Raw genomic sequence first — 25784 nt, forward strand, 5'->3', positions numbered from 1 at the left:
TTTTTAGCCGACACACCAACATATTACATGGAAGATGACATCCTCGGAAAGCTGCTGAGGAAGGAATAATACAAGTAAATAACATACGGCACCACTAATCATGGCCACCGATCATCAGCATAACATACTAGAAGCCCTCAAACTAGTTTCAAAAATGATGCAACCATGTCCCACATTCACAAGGCACTTCAATTAGCCACTGTCCAGATACTAAGTTCAGAAGAACACCCATCTTCCAGTGCATGGGACTGTTGTGTAGCTGAGCCAACAGGCTATTTACCCTAACAAGGGCGAGCACAACAAATAGAGCCTAGAGGTACTTCACCATGCCACGACCCTCCACGCTGAGTTTTGCGGCTTGGAGTTTCTTCTTTTTTGGAGCTTTTAACTGCTGCATTTTCTTATTCATCTGTGATGAACATACCAATATTTCTGTGTTAGATGAGAAGCCATTCCTAATATGTAGCAGCAAAGTAAATAACATCATAACAAAATCAAACTCCCGAGATTAAAATAGTTATACTCAATAGGAGAAAAATATAGGGATCATCTCACGCCATAAACCCCATTCACTGAAACTGAAAATACATCGGATTATTAATATCAGGTTATCGCGGACAACAAGATCTATTCACTGAAACCAAGACTAGGAGAGACTCCAGCATTACAATTCACATCATTTCCTCCAAAATTAAAGGATTTCACAAGAGTATCTTGGTTAGAGGGATTTCCAAGATGAACACCAAATTGAGTACTTCATTTTTTAAGCAAAAAGCTATTACTGGCTCCTCTGACAAGGATATAAGGAGCTTTGTCGTAAAAAGCATCCCCCTTCTGTTCCGTTTTTAAAAAATTAAGTAAGAAGTTCCATTAATAAGGCATCAAGATCCTTTTTGTTCTTATTTATATTTAGTGCCAAAAACCTAAGAATGGACGAGAGTGAAATGAAGAAATTAATATAACTACAAATTTACTTAGCAAGAGGTACACACCTTCATTCAGCGCTGGACTTGAACCATTGCTCTAGCCCTGGCCCTAACTTGTTCAGGATCAATCTTAGACTGTGGATGCACCACAAAATCCATTGACATTGCTTCAGGCCTTGATGTAAGTTGCCTACCAGATGACTGACCAGACTTTTGGCATCTGCAGATTTGCAAGCATATTAAACCACGAGAAAAATAGGGATGCATCAGACATCACCCAATCCAAAGATACTTGGATCCAAAGGTGCAAAGTCAGAACATCTTACTGTGAAAATCCAGCCAAGTCAAGGTCATCGTCTCTGGATTCCATTCCTGATGCTTTTATTCATGGGTCTTTGACAAGATAGAAAATATAGTTATGGATGGTAATGATTCAGACTACAACTGATATGAGGAACAGTAGAAGAACTCAAAAATTAGATACTTTTTCATGGCCGCCTTATTGAGCAGTTCTCTCATCGTCCAGATTTCTCTTGTTGAATATTGGTAGACTCTGGATCAAAAATAATCAAATATCAGTTTTTTCACATTGATAAGCACCTATTCTGTGCAATAACCAAAGATGGATCATAATTTATTGTGTACTTAGGTGGAAAATTTGACAGTAGTAAGATACCCTATACCTATTGTAAATATATACGTAATTAGTAAAAATGCCAAAAAACAAAAACAGGAATGCATGTTTTTTTTTTGGCTAAATAAATAATATTATATAATTAGCATCAAAGCGTTGATACATGTTGTTCTATGGGCAACCTCATATTATGGTCCAGTGTTTGGCCATTACATTGTTTGACATTTCTTACAACAATAGATCCTCGATTGTCTATAATCAGTGGTTCTATTGCAAACAAAGGAGGAACATCAAAAATAGATCTATCAAAATTTGGCAGTCTTTTGGATCCTTCCTTCGCCATTGCGTCCGTCACTTTGTTCTCCTCTCTGAACTTATGTTTGATGACTGCTCCATCCAGCTCCTGCATGAGATACCTGCACTCAAGAATAATATTAGTGTACGATAGGTATTGATACTCGATCATGGATATAGCTTTTTTTGAGTCTGTATTAATCTCGATGGATTTGAGGTTTTTGCTCCAAGCTATTCTTAAGCCATGGAGGATTACTGTAAATTCAGCTTGACTCGCAGTCGTGTGTGCACAACCCTTGTTAAATCCCATAATTCAATCTCTTTTAGGGTTCCTAATAACTCTTCCACTCCCACCCTTCCCTAGAAAGGTGTTTATAGCTCCATCACTGTTAAGCTTATAAACACCCTCTGGAGGAGGTTTCCAATTAACCTTTATAGGAATACTTTTGAGTTTATTACTACCCTGATTTTGAACGATGAGAAGGAATTTCGTGGCCCAAATAATAATTTGTTCCATTTTAGGGGTGGTTCTTGTTAGAATTAAAGTTGTTGTCATTCCTGCTTAACCAAATTCCCCCGAGGTAGTAGGGCAGGATGTCATTCCAAGTGATCCATTTGTTGTAAGATTTGTCTTTGAGAGATCCCCATATTGATAACCAGTTCTCAGTGCTAACAGTATTAGAGTCGATGATTAAATTAGGGGAGCTGTGAAGGGCAATATTATTCCAAAAGGTTGAGGCCTTTATACAGTAGAACAAAATGTGGTTGATGTTTTCCCTAGCTATACCCAGTGGCGGAACCAGGAATTTTACGAAGGGGGTTCAAAAAAAATTAAATACGCTAATCGCCTAATCATATTCATAAATAAACGGGTCGGGTCAAATATATCTGTTTTGCAAGAAGCGGGGTCTTTCTCTATTTTTTTCAGTTTCTTTTGAATTATCTTTAGCTCCTGAAAGTGCAAATGGAGAGCAAACATGAACTTTTACATTGAAAAAGACTTGAAATAAACACCATCTCAAAATAAAAGCACTCTTCCTCCACAAAAAAAATGACATAAAATGGCTTCAAAATAATACAAAAACACCCTGAACAATATAAATTATTATATCTTGATATGTATTACAAAACATAGTGATAATTACACCACCTTGAAGGGGGATTAAGAAACCAAACATACGAATAAGTCTATCAAAATATTGTTTTGCAATTAAAATACAACCACATACACTATTACAATTGTATTCTACGAGGTTTCATATCTTGAAATGTCTTAATAATAGCAGCATTAGAAATACTATCAAATACATCTTTTTCTAAATAAGGCACCAAACAACCACTAAAAAAATCATCACTCATTTGGCTCCGCAAGTCATTCTTAATAAACTTCATTGCCGAAAAAGCTCTTTCAACGGAGGCAGTGGCAACTGGTAGAAGTAGAGCAAGTTTCACTAAACGGAATACCAAAGGATAAGTAAAATGTTTCTTTGTCTGAACTAATCTTTTGGAAAGATCACAAAGCCCATTTATATCGGAGAACCTTTCATCAACATCACGAACATCAACAATATAACTTACAAGTTGATTCCTAAGAGCATTCATATTAGATTCATCAAAGTCATCTGGATATAATTCCGCCATTCTCATTACTTTTTTGATGTCAAAACTTGAAAATGAGTTAATTGGATTCAAGCAAGCAATTCCATGGAGCAAATCGGTAGTCACCTCATCAAAACGATTATTAAGTTCTTGAAGTTGCCAATCAATAATATTGCAAAACACTTCAACACGATAATGATGTGAGATTGTATAGTTAGCAAGCTTTCGTCGTGATCTTAAAGAGCTAATATATGGCTCATCAAAGTTAGGTATCAAAACATCATGTTGGATACAAAATGTAGATACCTTAGCAATACGAGAGTCCCATTCATCATCCCTTAAAACTTGCAACCTTCTCTTTGCTACTTCAACAAGTAGCATGGCATTTGCAATATATTGCTCCTTTTTTTGTAAGCATTTATTAAGCTCATTTGTAATTCCTAAAACATCTCTCATCAAATGCAACATGAAAGCAACCTCATATGTTCGACAAGCTTCGAGATGTCCCATTGCCTTAGCTCTTTCATCCAAATTTCGTGCATCAAGAGCAAGTGATTCAAGAACATCAAGAATAGATCCAAACATAATAATAAAATTATTAAAGGATTTATAATGAGATCCCCAACGAGTGTCATAAGCTCTTGAAAGACCAAGTTGTTGATTCAAGCCCCTACCGGTTGTAAGTTCACCCATATCTAATGCCTCTTTAATTATTTCTTTTTGAGAATCACGTAATTCATCCATACGTTTAAAAGATGATCCCAATACATTTAAAATATTTGAGACCAATACTACAAGTTTTCCCACTTCAACACACTTTTTAGAGACCCTAACAAGAGTTAGTTGAAGTTGATGAGCAAAACAATGGATGGAATGAGCCGATCTACTTTCTTGCCTAATCAACATTTTAAGGCCATTGATCTCACCTTGCATATTGCTTGCCCCATCATAACATTGTCCACGCACACTTGATGGACTCAAAGAATGTTGAGCGAGTAAAGTAATAATTGCCTCCTTTAGAGATGGAGCACTAGTATCTTGAACATGAACAATGTCAATAAGTCGCTCCATCACAAATCCCTTTCTATCAATATATCGAAATACAATAGCCATTTTCTCCTTGCGTGACACATCAAAGGATTCATCAACGAGCAAGGCAAAGTAATCACCATTTAATTTATCAAGAATAACTTTAACGGTCTCTATTTTACATGCACTCACAATTTCTTTTTGAATCTTTGGAGAAGTCATTTGATCATTTTGAGGAGCATGTTCTAGTACATAATCACAGATTTTATCACATTTGTTTGCATACCATGAGAGAATTTCAAGAAAGTTACCCCTACTAAGTGATGATTTAGATTCATCATGACCTCGAAATGCAAATCCCTGAGTTATGAGAAGTCTTACTACATCAACCGAAGCACTTAAGCGAATCCAATATCCATACTTGAGTTGATTAGATTGCCTCTCAAATGAAAATTGAATAGATTGTCGTTGTCGTAATAAATCATGACATTTCTTTTTTGATTGATTATGTATGCTATTTGGTTGACCAATATGTTTGTCAAGACTACTCTTTTTATTCCAACTCTTAAACCCAAAACTTGAAAATACTTCACCTCCTCCTTGATGAATGTTATGGTCTTTAAATAGATAACAATACAAACAATAGACTGCATCTTTACTAACACTATACTCCAACCAATCATGATATACATCATCAAACCATTCATGATTAAAACGACGTATTGATCCAGAAATATTTGTTTGAGGATACTCATGCACCGCTAAACGAGGTTGGCAAGGACCATTTAAAAGGTATGCTCTTCTAATAATATCACGATGATTTGGATGATGGTTCAATATTGAGATTCTTTCACCGGGATCAAACTTTAAAGAACCCAAATCAAATTCTTAAGAAGAATGTAATGATACTTCCGAATGATTAGCATTTTCTTCTTGGTTAGATTGACTATGACTTTGAGAGGCTAAACTTGATTTTGAAATTTTGGTGAAATACTTCTTCATTGAATCTTGAAACTGAATCGTAAAGACTAAGAGCACATAAATAAGACAATAAATATCATTATACCAAAGCCAAAGCCATATAGATTTCTGAAAAAAAATTCTAAAAATTTTAAGAACAAATAAAATGAAGAAGAATTAAGAATTACTCTTACCGACAGTGGACGGCGGACTGGCGGAGAATGGACAGCAGGGCAGCCGGCAGCACACAGCAGTAGCAGGCACTCAATTTGAAAGAGAAGAGAAGAGTTGCGAGAGAAAGTGAAAAAATGAAATCCCTAGAAAATAAAAAAGAGGGGTTTTTAATGTCTTGACTTTTCAATTAAAGAGTGAATTTTTTTAAAAAAAATAATATGTTAAGAAGTCATTTTTTAATTTAAAAAAGGATAAAAACTAAGCCTAAAACGTAACTAAAATCGGAAAAACAAATGTGTTTGTCTGGATTCGAACACGCGATCTGTGACATCTAAGGAGAAATATTGAACCTCTTTTGCCACTGAGCTAGTCCTTTGGCTTATGCTCAAGGGGTTCAATGTTAAATATATACACATAAATTAAAAAATTTATCTTATATACACAGTGTAATTTTTTAACGCAGGGGGTTCGGATGAACCCCTGAACACCACGTGGGTCCGCCCCTGGCTATACCTCAGTAGTTGCAGAGGTTGAGGCTTTTTAGTTTTTAGATATCACATCAGCTGATCTATGTTTTTCTTTTATATAGATATATAGATTCTAATGGACAGTACCAACCCTCAATTGTCCATTATATTTTTCATTTATATGTATAACAAAATTAACCAACTTTATTTAAATATTTTCTTATTTCATTAGGATTTAGGTGCGCGTGTGTTTAATTAAAGAGTTTTATTTCTTTATAAACTCTGTTTGTTCCAAAAAAAAAAAATACAGGATTACGACAGAATTAGTTGAGGAAGGGTTAATATTCTAGATTAAGTCTTTATTTATATTTCAAAGTCAAGATCAACTCTATATTGTATACGTTTTAGAAGTTTATGAATATTTTATTACTATTCTTTTCTTACAGAGATCTCAAAGTGATTACGCACTATTATAAATTGCCTTCAATCAAGTCAATGGAGTCATGCTACTTTATTTTGTGTTTGGAAGTGCCCTAATATACCGTGTGAGTTGTGATTATGATGAGTTTGATTTCATATTCAACAGTAATATAAAATTTTATAATATTTAAGAAGTAAACTCATAATTTGAATTATACGTAATAATAATTAATTTGTTCTATATTAAATCAACTATCAAAAATGTGTTGTAATCCTAAGTCATTAGCTAGGTAATGATTTGTCTCAAAAACCAATCGACCCCTTTTTTATCCTGTAATAATTGTCATATTATGTTAGTTGAAAAATGAAAAATTAAATATATTTTCACGTCTATCACCATCTCACCTCGAAAATAAATAAATAAATACAAAAATTATGCAGCATATATCCAAAGATCATCTGACTCTAAGAATTTTTTAAAAAAAATTGCTGGAAACTTCTAGATGTATTTTTGGTCATTTTGAAGTTAAAAAATGGGAGTAACTTGCAATATATTGGCATATATTCAGATTACGTAAAGTCTTAAGATAAAGTAAAAGTAGTTTTATTTAATTTCTTTTCTATTAAAGTTGACCTTTAGAATAAAAAGAAGAGATTGTTAGATTGGTGTGATAAGGAGATTAATTTCCAGTATTGTTCAATGTTCGGTTGCTATTTTTTTCATAAATAATATTTACATAAATTATATAAAAATCCATGCAAAGGAAATGAGGCATTTCCTGAAAATAGTTTACATGTCTTATATTGCATGTTGAAACCGCCACATTACGTACTAAAAAACTGCCGCAAGCCCGCAACTAGACAACTTTTGACCCAACTAAGTAACATGGAATATGATTAAACCAAACTATAAAGTTTTGTCTCAACGCAGTACTAAGTTTTTGTTTCATTATATATTTTGAAGTTGGAAATTCAAACTTGAAAATTTGACTTTTTTAAAGTTGTGATTTTTTAAAATTGAAGTTATATTTGAACATGTATTTTACTTGAAAAAATTTAAAGCTTTGTGAGTAAAAAACTCAAAACATGCAGTTTTTGAGAATTTAAAAATATTCGAAGAACGATCAAACTTCATGGCCAAATAGATATTAGTTTGAAGATAAATTTTTAAAATTTACCCTCAAAATCTATAGTTAAACATTAGCTAAAATTTAAACTTGTATTTAAAATTATTTTACCTTTTTAAATTTCATTTCGTATATTTATAAGTTATGAGAGGGAAAGTTCGACACTTTCTAAATAATAAAAAAAAAAAGATGACTCCCAAAAGATTTAATTATACAAAGTATTCAAAATATGAAAACAGTAGTTTTTTTTACTTTCAACTTTTTCTTTACTTTTAAGAAAATACATAACTTATAATCTCTTTCTTTGTTTTTTTGTTGGTTGTGCTTTATTTTTGAGTATAAGCTTTGATAATTTCTTAAAACCTAGAGAGCTCTAGCAAATACCTAATTAATACCTCCAATATTTTTTCGAACTTAACTTTTCTGTAATGGGGAAAAATAATTTGGCTCAAGAATTGCCAATTTATATATATGCTAACTTGTTTGTTTTTTTTTTACTCAAAAACTAAAGTTACGTATAAATAAAAATAATACAAGGAAGGGCCTAAAACATCCTTCAGGTATTAATATTGATACAAAAATACCCTTCGTTTATCTTTTGGCCTCAAAATATTCTTGGGGTTAACCTTTATGGCTCTATTCTACCCTTTTTCTCAAACAGAATATTTAGTCCATTTAATTAAAATTTTATTTATTACGTGGCACTATGTGATTCGTTGGTTAATTTAATTAACTATAACTAATTAACCCAACCCAAAATCCAAAACCTGAATCCAACCCCCTTTAAAACCCGACCCTCCCACTTAACCCATTAATCTAAAAGGGAAAAACCCAACATAATACCCTTTGAGAAAGAAGCTTTCTTCTTCAACAATAGAACGCGATCTGAAGACAAATTTCTGAAGATAATCGCTATTCTACTTCGATCTTAAGATAAGCTGCAAATTTCTGGTGAAGACAAATTTCATGTAACGATGTGAAGACATCTTTCTCTCTTTTTATTGAGGTTCTTGAAAAAGCTTCTTGTTTAAATGTCGGTGTGGATTGATAGCAAAAGTGTTTACAGCTACAACCCCTGAGAATGGTGGACGTCGATTCTTGAAATGTCGTCGTCCTGGCTCATCATCTTGTGGTTATTGGAATTGGATCGACAGTAAACTTCCAAGCCATGTGTCGTTGCTGATTCACAATAAAAAAACTGAATTAGATTCAATTCGAAATGAAAGAAACCAGTTAAAGAAGATCTTGAAGGATATGGGTGGCATTGAAATTCATAAACCCAACAATGGTTCAAACTTGAATGATAGGACTTTTTTTGAAAGTTCAAATTTTGAGGGTAAAGTTTCGAACTTGGAGTTGAAGCATGGTATTGAAGGTGCAAATTTGAATAACTTGGATGATAATGTACCGAAATCGAGATTGAAAGTGCATCAATTGATAAGCTTGCTTCTAATCTCTTGGGGTATTATTGTTGATTTTGTGGCTGCCAAGTTGATGTAATTCATCTCGTCTTCATTCCCAGAAGTTCTTGGGTTGTTAGTTTAGTTGATTAGGTTAGTTAGTTTTATGACTATTTTTTAATGTTTGTAATGCTAGCAATCTGCAGGTTAAGATTAATTGTGATGTAATGTTAGCAAGCTGCAGGTTAAGGTTAATTGTGATGTAATGTTATCCTTGTTGTCAAGCTTGCTCGTGATCAGAAAATAAATTAGTTTATGTACAAACTCAATCCAAAATTATATTTGTGGAATTAGCTTCTATGCTTCCAACACTTCAAATATCACATGAGAACCAACTGAACACAATCAGAAAACAAAAATGTTATTCACTAAAACTAAGCTCTATGTTTGCAACTCACAAAAAATGTAAAGCAACGTATTAAGACATTTTCATAGATAACTAGTAACGGTATTGTCATATATTTTTAACCCACAAAAAATTACAGGTGCTTGTTCAAAATGGATTAACATCAAAAAAGCAAAATATTACGTTTCATTATGCCATTACATAACACTGAAAAACAAAAAACAACTACATAAGCAACGACTTCTTCCCTACTGCTTTCCACTCCTTTTTGCCTTCAATTTTTCAATTCTTTTCTCCTTTTCAACTGTCGATTTGAAGTCATAGATTCTTTTACTTTTCAAGCCAACTTTCTTGGTGAGTATGAAAGATTAGTAGACATGCTCACACCATTGTCATCTCCCTTGAAGTCAATCCTCCTAGTACCAGTTGGTCGAATCTGTATCTTCTTAGCTTGAAGTCTAGTCCTAGCTTCAGATATTGTCTTTGGCGTAAGAATTGGTTGTTCTTCATCTTCAGGTTCACCATCATCCTCATCAGCAACTGCACTTGAAGGTTCAACAGGTTGATCATCTTCAGATTCATCAACAACTACATTTCTCCTTGACTTTGAAGGTCCAGCATGTTGGCTACTCTGTTGGTTACTTTGTTGACTAGAAGAAGCAATAAAGCCAGGAGTAGGCATGAAGACACTATCAGATTCTTGACTGGCTTAGGGTGCTAACACTGGCACATCTTGGGCTGGTTGTTTTGATCTTTGAAGCTATAAAAATTGACAAAATAATTAGAAATTGAATTAACTAGTGTACATATGACTAAACAAAGAAAATTACTTATCATAGGACATCTTCTTTGGTTGTGACATGTTGCACTACAATGTCCACATTTCATTTATAGCCCTTTTCTTGAAGCTGACCACACCCCCTCCCTCTTCCTTGTCACATCCTTTTCCCTTTTTCTCTTAAGTTTTGGCCTGCCTATCATATTATTTTTTTCTGATGGCTCCATAGCATGAGAAGGATCAATTTTTCAGAACTTCTCACCTCTAACAGGTTGTATTTTATGCATGTATACCAACATGTAAGCTTCTTTGGAATACCACCAATTCAAGTGATCCAGTAGTTCTTGTTTGTCATGAAGATAGATTTTAATGGCATGAGGACATGGTATACTAGTCAAGTCTCATGTCCTACATGTGCATTTCTTCCTATCAAGATTCACCACATGCCTATCTTCACCCTCAACTACCTCATACCCTTGGTCTCCATTATATTGTACTTGACAACATTGTGCAATGATTTGAAAGTCATTATACAACTCCATAGCATATGGACTAAAATGTCCTCTCCAATTTTTACCCTCTTCTTCAAGTTTTTTTAGCCTGCCCATAACCTATAGAGAGAGAGAGATATAAATAATGACATTAAACTAATATATAATAAGCAGTGAGAGAGATATAAATAAGTTAACTTATAAAACAAATAGTGATAGTAAGCTGACTTTTAAAACCAACAGTGAGATTAATACTGCATAAACATTCTATTAAACCTTCTGCATATCAAATTAATACTGCATAAACATTCTATTAAATCTTCTGCATATCAGATTACTATTCTTACTATTTTTTTGCTATAGTTCACTAATAAAGACACAGCATAAGACACTAATTATTTTTCTCCCTTATTTTGTTTTCTCTTTTCTTGGATCATTCACACTAAACAATGTTTAGTTATTCTATAGTGGATTCTATATAAGAGTGATAGTTGAGTAGATCTGGTAAGAGGCAAGGCACTTAATTGTGCTGACCATCAAAAGAAGGCACAGAGTCAAACTTAGTTAAGTAGAATTCTACAAATTCAGTAAATATAAAGGCACTTAACTATTAAGTATCAATTTTACTGACCATCAAAAGTAGGCATAGAGCCAATTCTGCTTTAATATACTGGGATAGAGAGAGAGAAAGAGAGAGAGAGATGCAATGAATTAAGTTAGTCATAAATTACCTTGATTCTAATATCTTCTAACATCTTGATTATAGATTTTGCCCTTGCATCTAGAATCCACTTGTTGAATGACTTAGTAAAATTATTTTCACATGAGTTATTTTTGCAGATAGTGTCAAAATAAGCCCTGCACTAATTTTGTGCAGGGTACCGTACGAAATTCTTGACAGCTTGTTTGACACAGCACCCATGATTTTCAATTGATCTTGAAATTCTTCTTCATAGGTGCTCCAAAAACACCATCATAGTAACTTCTTCATTTGTATACCTTTACAAGTCTTGCTCCAATTAGCTTCTATGTGCTTTACACACCTTCTGTGATGTGCTTTAGGAAGCACATGACTAACAGCATCCAGAAGCCCCTGTAACAATAAACATAACATGTTAAAGTATCATTTGTATAAGAGTTTAACAAAAAAAATCATTAAACTAAAAAATCAGAAACTTATAATAAAAGTTTCAAACAAATAAATACCTTCTGCATATCAGACATAAATGTCAATCCTTCATCATTTGCCAGGTCTAGAGAATTTCTCAACAACTCAACAAATCATTTCCATGTTCTAGATGTTTCTCTGTCCACCACTGTCCAAGCAAGTGGATAGAAATGTTTCACTGAATCTTGTCCAAGTGTAACTAATAAGACTTCCTTGCATTTTCCTTTTTAAGAAGTCCCATTCAACCCTATAAAAGGCCTCAAACCTCCTTTTTAATTATTTTTAAGGCTTAAATGCACACATACATTCTTAGGAATCTTCCTTTTTCTTATTCTAAAGCCTCTCTAGATATATTTATGATAACATCAGTACCAGGGTTGTTGTCCCTCAATTCTTGAGCATAACCCTCCAGCTTATTAAATTCATCAATGTAGCTACCCTCCAATTTCTCTAACACAAACATTTTAATCTTTTTCATCTTGGAATAGCTAATATTCAACTTAAAATTATCATCCAAATCTTGTCTCATATCTTTCGCCTTGTACTTTGAATTATTCTAAAAAAAAATCTTGAAGTAGTATGCTAAAGCTTCTTGAATAGCTCTTCTGCTCTTAAAAGCTTCCCCACATGAGTGTTTTGTGTTCAAGGTCTTGATTTTGAATCCCTAATTTTTCTTATCTTCAAATATCAAACACTCAAATGGACAACCAACATCACATAAATTTCTCAATCTAGTAGAGTCACTTTTTTCAATTTTAAGTGCAACCTTTCTAACAATATAGTAAAAGCTTGCAATTCTTTTAGCCTCTTTAAGATTTTTAAAGCACATACCCCTTTCTAACTCTAAGAATCTGTCTAGCTTGTCATTGATTTTTTCTTCTCTTTTTCTTTCTAAAGACTTCCAATTCATCACTACTGTAATCACAAGGAATAGGTTCATTCTGATCCTCTTCCTTTTCATCTGATTCACAATCAGTTCCAACTTTTACTGGCACAGAATAAGGGTTATTGAGGTCACATATATTAGGGGTAAGAACTGTGGTTTCACCCTCATCTATAATAAATAATTGAAGAATACTAAACTCACTAGATAGAGCAGATTGTAGAGTCCTAATGAATCATCCTCAAGCAAATAATACCTACCAGTTGACACTGTTACTAGAAGTTGTTTCACAATCCTAAAACCACATTTCTCTATGATCTCTGAGAAAATGTCAATATATGATAGTAAATCTACATCATATCCTTGCCAAGTCTGATTTAATTTTTTTAAGATACACAACTTGAGGAGATAGGACCACTTACCAAACACAACAAATTATAGAAAAACTAATATTATTTAATATGAATATATGAATGGTAAAGTAATAGGGACCACAAAAACTTATATGAAATAAGCTTACACATGCCTACTTTAACTTCACATGGAATGAAACATTCAAATCAAATAAAAAATACACATGTCGAGAACAAAAAAGTCATCAACATACCTTACAAATTAACACTAAATCAAGACACCAATACATAAGGTTAAAAAATATGAAATAAACTAGGAAAAAACAACCTAAAATAACTGTATAAAACATGTAAGCAACAAAAGCCCTAACTTTAGAAAACAATATATAAAAAAGGCAAGCAACAAAAAGCCCTAAATTTAGAAAACAATATATAAAAAAGGCAAGCAACAAAAAGCCCTAACTTGAGTAAACAACGTATAATGTCGACACTATACATCATAGAAAACAATATATAACATCTACATTACACTAACTTCACAATATTACAGTACAATAGACCAAAACCAAACCCTAACTATTTACGAAATACAATCAAACAATCATTACACACTAACTATTAGGAATAAATCATTTGCAGCTTACCTGAAGATCGAAGTAGAATAGCGATTATCTTCAGAAATTTGTCTTCAGATCGCGTTCTATTGTTGAAGAAGAAAGCTTTTTCCTGAAAGGGTATTATGTTGGGTTTTCCCCTTTTAGATTAATGGGTTAAGTGGGAGGGTCAGGTTTTTAAGGGGGTTGGATCCGGGTTTTGGTTTTTGGGTTGGGTTATTTAGTTATATATAGTTAATTAAATTAACCAACGAATCACATAATGCCACGTAATAAATAAAATTTTAATTAAGTGGACTAAATATTCTGTTTGAGAAAAAGGGTAGAATAGAGCCATAAAGGTTAACTCCAAGGGTATTTTGAGGCCAAAAGGTAAACAAGGAGTAGGGGTGTTCATGGTCCGATTTGACTCGGTTTTTGACTAAAACTAAACCAAACCAATTAAGGCAGTCTTTTTTAATATTCAAACCAAACCAAACCAAACCATAATAGTATAAATTCTATCAGTTCAGTTTTATCGATTTTGTCAGTTTTATAGGTTTGGTTCATTTTTTACGGGTTGAAATAATATATTTTATAATGCAAAAAAATTAACAAACTTATTTACTACCTTCATTCTGCAAATCAATAGAATTTCAAAACAACTGTCATTAATTTTCAAAGATACCTGAACTCATTTAGAGATAGTGAGGACAGAAGAAAAGTATATAAGCTAAATAAGTTATCATCTAAAGTCCAAGCTAGAGCTATAAGAGAGAAGCAAATATGGTTCCAATAATAACAAACTTGAATATGTTCTGACTGGAACTATGTCTGATGTTCTTATAAAGTATATAAGCTAAAATGATAAGTTCTAAAAAGGGCAAAATATCAGCAATATAAATCCATAAGTTGGTGGATTGTTCAACTCCTACGGTCCACGAAGGAAATGACTTCAAAAATAAAGAATTGACAGCCTGTTTTGACTGTCCAAGTTCGATACCAAATCTGAGAAGAGGAACCACCAAAACAAAAAGAAATCCTTCAAGAAGCATCATTTTTTTCACTATTGTATGAAGTAATTGAAGCATTCTAACCGTGACCAATAGAAAATTTGCTACTTACATTTCTTCAAGATGAAACTAGTTGAAAGAAAACAGAAAATACGGATCAGCACAACAGAATATGCAAAAATAGCCTCGAAAGTAATTATAAAATTTTTACCACGAGGAAGATAGCAACTATTGCATAGTAGTATAACCTCCACAACAACAAAATTAAGAAGGCTAGCCCATAAAAGGTTAATTATATACATTACTTTTTCATTAATCAAGTTGAGAAAAATAACAAGGTCTTTAAACAATCCTCCGAATAATCAACATTCAACACAAAAGAACTATATACCCAACAGTCACAAAAAAAATCACTTAATTGCTTGCATAAAAGTGTGATTAAATACAAAAAATAAGTCAATAACATAATCCAAAAGTATTTCAAGTGAAGCAGTAGCAAAAATCTGAAAATTAACTACCACAGAGCAAAACAGTTCCACTACGAATTTCAATTGCAACATCCAAATTAATCAATGCTCAAGGTTGTGCCAGTATATTCTGAAAAAAGAAAGAAGAAAGTTTAACAAAGTAGGCGTTAAAACTTTTTAAAATATAAAAGACATATTCATAAAGAGTTAAATGTGTAAATTTATCTTTTTCAACTATCTCAAGTTTCTGAATTTTTTCTAAAAGATCTTCAAGCTTGCATTTTTTGGAAGTTGATCTTAACCAATTGTTGAGTACAAATAAGAGCTTTTACTGTCTTTGGAGATAAAGAACTTTGATAAAAGTCAAGAATCCAACCATCGGTGCTAAAAGCTGATTTAGAAGCAACAGTAGAAATAGGAATAGAAAGAACATCTCTTGCCATCCTAGAAATAATTGGATATCTAGCCGAAGAAACTTTCCACCAAGCCAAAATATCTAACTCTTTGGTCTTTTCCAAATCATCTACCAAGTACTTTTCAAGTTCTGATTTATTTTCAGTATTATCTTCATCTGCCAAATATTTCTCCCATTGTGATTGCCACATCTCGTCACTATGCATGGTATCAATTTCATCATTCCAGCTTGTTTGACCATCAATTTTATCGGTATGAGTCCTACAAAAAGAACTCATGTAGTAATCATACAAGCGACTTAAAGTATCCATCACCTTTTTCAATTTTTCGGCTTCCCACCAAACAACCATAAGAGTTTTTAAATAGATATTCCACATATTTCAACTTGTATCGAGGATCCAAAACAACAGCAATGAATAATAACTTGTTCATACTTTCAAAAGTACCCCAATATTTATTAAATTTAAGCTTCATCTTTTTAGCCATGCCACTCAAAATAGAATCTTCACTACAAACATATTTGCACATTATCTTTTGAAGATTAAATATCTTATGAAAGAAAGAATTGGAAGTAACATATGAAGCTCTTCAGAATTTCAAAGTTACCTGGTAGAAAATCTCAAGAAACTTAATAAAAAATTAAACATTCTTCCAATCATCTATTGATGGATGCCCTCCCACATTATTTATTTCTAAACAATACTTGAGGTACTTGTGATCATCATCATACATTCTTGAAAATGTCCTTTAAAATTTTTTAGTTATATCTAGCATCATATATGTGGAGTTCCACCTAGTCTCAATATCTAAAGTCAAAAGACCATGAGTGTCAATCTTAACCTTCTCGATAAATGACTTAAAGGAATCAAACCTCCCAGCTGAGAACTTAACATATTTAATAGCATTTCTTATCCAAGAAATAGACTCATTTTGTTCACTGAGTCTTTCTTTCACGATCAAATTTAGAATATGAGCATTACATCTAACATGTAAGAACTCATTTCCTAAGATGCCTCCTTTCCAATCCTCAATTCTTCTCTTCAACTATTTAATTGCAGAATCATTAGCAGTTGCATTATCTAAGGTCACCGTGAATATGTTATCAATTTCTCAATCAAATAAGCACACTTCAATCCCCTTTGCAATTGTTTCATCCTTATGATCTGATGTTTGGAAAAAGTTGAGAATTTTCTTTTTCAGATTCCACTCATCATCGATCCAATGGGCAGTGACAACCATATAAGTTAGATTTTGAAGTGATGTCCTCGTATCACTAGTAACACATACATGTTGATTATGAATAAGCTTTTTAAGCTTTTCTATCTTTTCTTGATATACTTTCAAACATTGTCTAGCAACAGTCAAGCGAGAAGGTAATTGAAAATTAGGCAAAACAACTGCCATTAATCTCTTAAAACCTTCCTCTTCAACAACTTTAAAAGGTTGTTCGTCAATAATGACAAACTCAGCAATGGCTCTCCTAATCTCATTAACGTTAATCACAACCTTTTCTATAGTACATGTATTATATGCTTGTTCCCCTTTTTTAACTATCTTGAATCTTGATTGATTTCTGTCAATAATTCTAAAATGAAAATTCGGGCAAACCTCATTTAAATATCTCCATATCGTTAAGGTCATATTCGTACTTTCCAAAGCAAAGTTACTAGTACAATAGTTACATTTTGCCCTTTTCTTACCCCATTTATCAAGATATTCAGTATAGTATTTTCAAACGCTGGATGTTCTCCTATCACTACTCACAAGGCTACGATCAGGATCGCAAAGAGTTGTTTGTTTCCGTATTTTACCGTGATTGGGAGTAATATCACGAGTTTTATCACCGTCAAGCTCAGTTTCCAGCAAAGTAGTTGGAGATACTTTGTTGGTTACCTCCACTGGCTCCACCTCTTTTTGAGTAGTTGTAGTTTCCATCTAAAAAAAAGTATTCAAAAATCTAAATAAATAGAGAAATCCAAAATCATTAGATAAAAACTAAATCAACAGAAAAAATCTAAATAAATGAAGAAAATCTAAAATAACAGAGAAATAAAATAAAAAACACATACAAGATGAAAGACTAGAGAAGCAATTCATTCAAGTAAAACTTCAAAGACACAAAAATAATTACACAAACAAAGAGCAGGGAACATACAAAAAGTAACCAAAAAAATAAAAGGAATAAAAAGTTACAGACTTACAGGGATTAAAGCTTCTTGCACCCAATTGTTATCGTGAGAGACTGAGAGCAGAATAGAGGTCTACAGGGTTTGGGAGGAAATAAGAGGGAACTGAAAATCCAACGAGGGAAAAATTATTTATGTTAACTATTCAGTAAGGGTTTTTTATTTTACTTTAAACATAAATGAGCTTGTGGAACATGGGCAAAACTTTTTTCTTGGAATGGTCCTAAATTATGAAGAAGTTAAAAAATAGATAAAGTTTAATAAACATATATAATATTTTAAATATGTACATATTTATCGGTTCGATTCGGTTTAGTTCGATTTTCTTTATGGGTAACACCAAACCAAACCAAATGTTATCGGTTTTTAAAAATCTAAAATCAAACCAAATCAAATCGAGACGGTTTTCAATTTATTAAATCGATTTGACTTGATTTATCGGTTCGGATTGGTTTTTTGGTCTCGTTCAAACACCCCTAACAAGGAGTATTTTTTTACCAATATCAATACTTTAAGTGTATTTTAGGCCCTTCTCCGAAAATAATAGCTATAAATAGTTTTTCTAAAATAAACCATACACAATATGATAAACTTTTCTTTAATTTAAACTTTCCTTTTAGTCATGATCCAATTCACTGGGTCGTGCGGACACCTACTCTAACACCTAAGCAGGAGAACCCCCAATCCCACAGAAATATCAAGTGAAAGTTTAAGAAAATACAATTAATGATCCAAAAGACTTATAAAGTCGCTATATATTAAATTAAAAACTCTAAGGTTTATTACAAGGAATAATTTAACACCCCCAAGGATAGTCTAAACAGGTACAAGAGCTTCTAAAGATACAATATACAATAAAATAATGACACAATTCCCACCATCAGAAAGAAAGAGTAGAAGTTGTTGGAGAATCATCATCATCTTCAACTAAGAAACATGACAGACCTTACAACCAGACTATGCCAAGTGGCATAGCAAGTATAGTATCAGTACAAACAACACGTACTGATAGGCATCATCGGTCAACCCGATACTCACCATATAATATAAAGAAATCAACAAGAAGAAATCATGCTCTTAAGAAAATACACTCGCCAAACCTTTATGCACAAACTTTTATCATTTTCATTAACCTCATTAAAGTCGTTCAAGCCTAAATTTGATCCCTTCTAGTTGGTTCGCTGCCACTCAATATAGATCAAGGCCTAGTCTTTCTATCACATAGAGGGGGAGTTTTTGAACTACGGTCCACCACTAACTCTGTCTAACCAATCTACTACCTTTAGCTTTCACACCAATATCTGGCCCTAGAATAATTAGCATCTCACTTGTAAAAGGGAAACATTAAGGTGGACTAAGACTTCTTTTCTAAATATACTGGCCCATTGTAGCGGGACCTAGCTCGCTCTCGCAATCTCGCCATAACAGGTTTCTTTCCGCTAGGGCGCCCTGCCCAGAGACAGAATCTCTGAACTCTCTCACAATTTCTCTTTTTACACATGTACCAACAAGATACCATTAATATATAACTCTAAGTCACTGATTTTATTAAACCACACATCAAATATTCTCCACTTGTTTACCCACTACCTCATACCTACTATACATACGCATCTAGCCACCATAACATAATTCAAACAGGCATATACAAAAACATATTCTTTCTTTAGAGTTTTCTAGTTTGACTAAGTGACTTCGATATGGAAGGAGGTCTCTGAGGTAGAGTCTATAAGATTACCATTTTACAATTTCAAGAGCAATATATAGTTTCACAGTGTAAATCTCAAATACAACAGTCAACATAGTAATTCTTGGATCTTCGGTCCTTTCATATCAATTATTATATAGCATGGGCATGCTCAATTATAATCGAGTTAGTTTCTTTATCATCACTCATATAGTTAAGATCAATTCACAGATGATAGCCACATAATGATTCTCTTGTGGAACCTATACCCAAATAATATATGTGTCGAAAAATGATATCCGATCCAATATATATGTGTCAAAATGTGACACCCGATTCTATATATATGTCGGAACGTGACACCTAATCCAATATCACAATCACAAACACAATCACAGTCCACAATGAATAGCTCACATACTTGCACAATTAAGTAACTGGTTCATTGCATGCAGTTGTTCACAAATAGTCATTTCATTGGTTTCATTCTATCTTTTTCTTCATTAACAATAATTCATCAAGCTTTCTTTATTCAAGGCATCACTTTTGATAGAACAAGTTCAAGATAATGGATTTTACGATCTTGAAATTATAGACCAATCACAATAATTTAATGCATGGTAAACATCACAACATTACTCAATCACTATTTAAGAGTCTCTCTATAATATAGACTAAACATTAACCTACAACCACAGATAATCAAATAGGTTCATGGTATGAGATCTATCAACACTAAGTCGTTCACATTCACCCTTTATTTCATGATTCACATTACTCAAGTAATTCACATGGAATAATTAGCATGAACAAACATAATTATTTATATAAACACATCTATCTATATACATCAATAGTTTATAATCTCCATCAAGATTCCGTTATGATCCAGCTATCATCTACACTTAATCTCACAAGAGTTATTGGCCTTCTAAACAGTTTGAGCAAGGTTAACATTCAAAGATTGGGCCTTTATCACAAGTCACATAAAAATCATGGCCCATAACATACATTCTCACTCTAAACATCAATGACAATTATTTAATCATCCACACTCCGTGCCCAAAGGCGTAGGCATGAAATCTCTCGTCACTCTACATTATATTAAGCGATGGGAACGAATTTATAACTACTCAATTGAGAAAACCTAGCCTACCTGGGCGTCAAGCAGTTGTAGAATGATTATAGCACAATCCCTGACTTCCCAGAGGGAGAAACTATGGAGATGAACCTGAAATTTGTGGGTTGTAGCCTTCCTCGTGCTAGGAATATCTTCTTCTCTTCTCTCCAAGCCTAGAACATCTTTTTGGGGGTTTCTGGAATAACTCTCATCTATTTTGGCACTTAATGAAAGAATGAAGTAATAAAAATACGCCCTCTTTAACTTCTAGCCCATCAGATCCCACTCTGACGACCTAAATTCTGCTTTAGTGGCCACAGCATGGACAATATTCAGTAAAATGGGCGTAACTTTTTACTCCGAACTCCAAATGAGGCAAACTCAGTGGCGTGAGAAAGAAACCTAATAGACCTTTAATTTAATAGGTGATGAGCCACCAAATTCATTCTAGGCTAAGAGTTATGGTCGTTTGAAATTGACCTTAATTTAAGCTCAAGTCCGAAACTAAATTGAAAAAATACTTTCAACTTAACTTTGAGATAGGAGTATAGTACGACCTTATTTCATAACTAATGTACTCGCATACCAAGAAATTGATCCTAATCTTATGATGAATGAGATTTGTATATCTTTACCGCAGATATTTTTAGCAACGACGGAATAGACCATTATACTTTTCCATCCCGAAAATATTTATCAGAAAATGACTATTTTTTCCTTCAAATTTCATTGTCTAATGGAAACAATATTTAATAAAATTACATTATAATGAATTTCTTAGAGACAAACAACAAGTCGTAATGATATTGATTAGCTTAATTAATTTATCTTATCCTAAATAAACATTGTTTAATCATTTTTTCCAAATAAATACTTAAAAATATAAAAAAGTTTATTCCCCTTATCACAATTTATTTGACATTACTACTTACAAAATCAAACAGTCGTTAGATACTTAAAGATTAAATGCATCTTTTGCAAACATTTCCAAATATTTGTGCAATTTTTCAGTACTTTTACTTCTTTTTTTACTGGAACTTTTTTTCATAAACTTCTAAGTTTAAATGACTCATTATCAAATTAATCTCCACCAGTGATTAAAAAAAGAAAAGAAAAGGAGACATGTCCAATGTCTGTATTAGTTGATGACATTACCACAATTTTTAGGAGCTGGAAGGTGGAAATTTTCACCAAATTATAGAAGACAATTTAAGTAATAACTTAATAAAATTACATTTTCATACTCCTCGAACCAAATAAACAGATGAGTGAATCACACATGTTGATCTCAAGCTCATCAACATTGTGACTTCTATATATACAAGAGAAATATGACCTGTTTTAAGAGCACTTTTTATTCGTTTTTCTATTTAGGGTTTCTTGACTAGAAGGTATGGTTAGTCAAGCTAATGGTAGTTAAGCTAACAAGATTAGTTAGTTTGTTGTTAGAAGTTAACTAACTAGTTAACAAAATTAGTTACAAATACTGTTAGAATGTGTATGTGTACAAATATACACAATACACTATATATGCATATATACATGTATTTGGAATGAGTAAATAATAGAACAAGATATTTCTTTCTCTTTCTACTTCTCTCTAAAACTCTGAACTCTCTTCATCTCCTTCACCTCTGGTTCGTCTCTTCTTTCTCCATTAATGGAGTTCTGAGAACCTCCATTAATGGAGTTTTAGCATGGTATCAGAGCTTGCACGACGATCTACGAAGTGCGACAAACTCCTGCTGAGATTCAAAGCCGAGGAGCACTAGAATCGCAAGTCAGCGGTGAAACAAACAAAGGAAATGGTGATTACAACCGGATTTGAAGCTGGATCTACAGAAACCAGCAACCAAAACGCAAACGAGGCAACTCGATTCAACATTCCAGTGATAGATCATAACCATCCGCTCTATCTTCAACCTAGTGATACTCCAGAAAGCTCACTGATCTCCGTGCAGCTCACCGGTTCAGAAAACTACGCAATATGGAGTAGGTCCATGCGTATTGGACTGCTAGGTAAGAGTAAGTTAGGGTTTGTGGATGGTAGATATCCTAAGTCGAAATTTCCATCTGAATACTTTGATATTTGGGAAAAATGCAACGCTGTAGTGTTGTCCTGGATTATGAACTCTGTAAGGTCAGACCTACTCAGTAGTGTAGTATACAGTGAAGACGCTCACAAAGTATGATGTAAGTTAAAAGAGAGATTTGATAAAATCAATGGAGTACACATATTTCATCTTCACAAAGAGATTCACAGCCTAAATCAAGGAACAATGTCAGTGACAGATTACTACACCACACTTAAAAGTCTGTGGAACGAGTTCGATTCCATCATGCCTTGTCCAGGATGTTCATGTGATGAGTCCAGAAAGTTTAAGGAGCACTGTGAGTATCAAAGGTTACTCCAGTTCTTAATGGGGTTGAATGAATCATACTCAGCTGCTCGAGGTCATATTCTACTTCAAACTCCTATCCCAAATCTAAACAAAGCTTTCTCACTCATTCTAGGTCATGAGAGCCAGAGAAGCCTAACCAATTCAGAGGCTACTCTTCACAGGACTATTAAAAGTGCAGCCTGTTCAGCCAGAAAGCACATACTCATGGGAATGGAAACTTTGGAAGTGGTGATGGTAATCCAAACAGAGGTCACTATGACTCTCAATACAAGCCACAAGTTCAGAGAACTCAGAAAGTTGTATGTGAAGTGTGTGGATACAGGGGACACACTAAAGAGCAGTGCTTCAAGGTTAAAGGCTATCTTGTGGGGTGGAGATCAAAGAAGAAAGGTGGAGGCCAGAGCTCCTATGCTAATCAAGTTGAAGTATCTCAATCGACTAACAATGGCCTGCTCTCTCTGAGTCCTTCAACTTCATCAACTGCCACTTTTTTCACACAAGATCAATATCAACAAATCATTCAGATGCTGGCAAAAGGAAGCGAGAATGCAGGGGAACATGTATCTAAAGCAGCCTCAGCAGGTAGTACCTTATCTGCCTTAGTATCCAAATATGTGCCTTTGGACTGGATAATAGATACTAGAGCTACAGATCATATGACAGCTAGTCTTGATGTGCTTGATGCAGTTCAACCTGTGCCTAACCCTGAGAGAAAAGAAGTTCACCTCCCTACTGGTAATGTAGTATCAGTCTCACACACTGGGAGCACAAAAGTACTTGGTAGCCAAAGTATTAGTAATGTGTTGTTTGTTCCAGACTTCAAGTGTAACTTGTTGTCTGTGTCAAAACTAACCAAGGAACTTCAATGTATGGCAGGCTTCTTTCCTGACTTTTGTATTTTTTAGGACCTCTCAAGTGGACTGGTCAAGGGGATTGGTAGAGAAGATCAAGGTCTCTACATCCTCAAAGAAAATCTCATCAGCTCAGTCTTTCTCTCCTCTGCACACTCAACACATACTGCCTCCACTTCAACAAGTCAAGCTGAATCTGAATCTTTGTGGCATAGAAGATTAGGCCATGCCCCCATAGACTTAATAAAGAAGTCATCTAGCCTCGATATAGTTCATACTACTGTAAATTTACCTTGCACAGTGTGCCCCTTAGCTAAACAAACTAAACTGTCTTTCCCAACTAGCTCCTCTATCTCTACATCTATATTTGAGTTAGTTCATTGTGATATTTGGGGCCCTTACAGAGTTCCCACTCATTCTGGTATGAAATACTTTGTGACATTAGTGGATGATTTTTCCAGATTTACTTGGCTGTTTCTTATTTCCTCCAAAGCTGATACTATAGTGGTGCTGAGAAAGTTCTTTGCACAAGTTCATAATTTTATCTCTACTACTATTAAAACCTTCAGAACTGACAATGGGAGTGAGTTCCTTAGCCATGACTTTCAATCTCTACTATCCACTCTTGGTGTCCTTCATCAAAGTTCATGTGTCTACACCCCTCAACAAAATGGAGTTGCTGAAAGGAAGCATAGAACAATTCTAGACATGGCTAGAGCAATCAGGTTTCAAGCTAGTGTGCCTCTGAAGTTTTGGGGTGAGTGTGTCACTACTGCTGTGTATCTTCTGAACAGACTTCCCTCTAAACTCCTTCACTATAAGTCTCCTTTTGAAATGCTTCACTCTTCACCACCTTCTCTCTCCCATATCAGAACATTTGGGTGCCTGTGCTATGCAGCCTGTCCCAAGATTTCAAACAAATTTTCCCCCAGGGCTATTCCTGCAGTCATGATGGGCTACTCCCTATCCCAAAAGGGCTATCTCCTCTATGATCTGCACTCCAAATCTATGTTTGTTAATAGAAATATAGTGTTCAAGAAGGATATTTTTCCCTTCAAAGACTTACAAGTGTCCTTTAATCCCTTGTTTCCAGTTGTCACTATCCCTTCTCCCCATATTGCTTCTCCACCTATGCCACTACCCTCCTTGCCACCTTCTTCCTCATGCCCTGTTCCTGCTCCTCCTTCCTCACCTCCACCTCCTAGGAGGTCATCTAGACAAACCCATCCTCCCTTATGGCTTCAAGACTTTGTCACTGCCAATCATGGTGTCTCTTCCTCCTCTTACCCAATATCTGACCATGTGTCTTATGCCCATCTGTCTCCCCACTATGCTCATGCTCTGGCTGCCTACTCAGCTACAAGGGAACCTACCTCCTACTCTGAAGCCTCCCTTGATCCTAAATGGATCCAGGCTATGGAACTGGAGATTGCTGCCCTGCAAGATAATCACACTTGGAGTGTGGTTAATCTGCCTCCTGGTATGAAACCCATTGGCTGCAAGTGGGTCTACAAAGTCAAATATCAGGCATCAGGTGAAGTTGAGAGATATAAGGCTAGGCTGGTGGCCAAAGGGTATAGCCAGCAAGAGGGGCTTGACTATGGTGAAACCTTCAGTCCTGTTGCAAAAATGGTTACAGTCAGGTTTGTCGTTGCTTTGGCTGCTTCCAAAGGCTGGTGTCTTCATCAAATGGATGTTCACAATGCGTTTCTCAATGGTGATCTCTTGAAGGATGTCTATAAGACTGTTCCTGCTGGTTTTGCTAGACAGGGAGAGAAAGTCAAGGTCTGCAAACTCCACAAGTCACTCTATGGCCTCAAGCAGGCTCTCAGACAGTGGAACCTAAAATTGACAGAAGCCTTGGTATAATTGGGCTTCATCCAGAGCCGTTATGATTACTCACTGTTTACTAGAAAAGCTGAAGATGGTATTGTGATTGTCC

At 34.2% G+C, this 25784-nt stretch overlaps 1 protein-coding gene and 2 pseudogenes across 1 annotated transcript; all 3 read right to left on the bottom strand.

The window, feature by feature from the left end:
- Positions 1 to 1425: 1425 nt before the first annotated feature.
- On the bottom strand, positions 1426 to 4704 carry LOC129900017 (uncharacterized). Its single transcript, XM_055975006.1, has 3 exons — positions 3092 to 4704; positions 1793 to 1976; positions 1426 to 1479 (listed from the first exon to the last, which is right to left on the bottom strand). Exons 1-3 carry the CDS (start codon positions 4702 to 4704, stop codon positions 1426 to 1428), a joined length of 1851 nt encoding a protein of 616 aa, XP_055830981.1.
- A 4812-nt stretch (positions 4705 to 9516) lies between these two features.
- LOC129900018 (uncharacterized) lies at positions 9517 to 11929 on the bottom strand (annotated as a pseudogene).
- LOC129900267 (uncharacterized) lies at positions 9517 to 13333 on the bottom strand (annotated as a pseudogene).
- Between the last annotated feature and the right edge of the window lie 12451 nt (positions 13334 to 25784).

Source organism: Solanum dulcamara, chromosome 8 (assembly GCF_947179165.1).
Source record: "Solanum dulcamara chromosome 8, daSolDulc1.2, whole genome shotgun sequence".
In the NCBI taxonomy this organism is placed as follows: Eukaryota; Viridiplantae; Streptophyta; class Magnoliopsida; order Solanales; family Solanaceae; genus Solanum; species Solanum dulcamara.

Coding starts and splice junctions, on each gene's coding strand:
- LOC129900017 (XM_055975006.1), bottom strand. CDS start 4,704: ATGACTTCTCCAAAGATTCAAAAAGAAATTGTGAGTGCATGTAAAATA. Junction 1,977..3,091: donor AAACCTCGTAGAATACAATT/GTAATAGTGTAT, acceptor TCTTGAGTGCAG/GTATCTCATGCAGGAGCTGG. Junction 1,480..1,792: donor ACAATCGAGGATCTATTGTT/GTAAGAAATGTC, acceptor TTTTTGATCCAG/AGTCTACCAATATTCAACAA.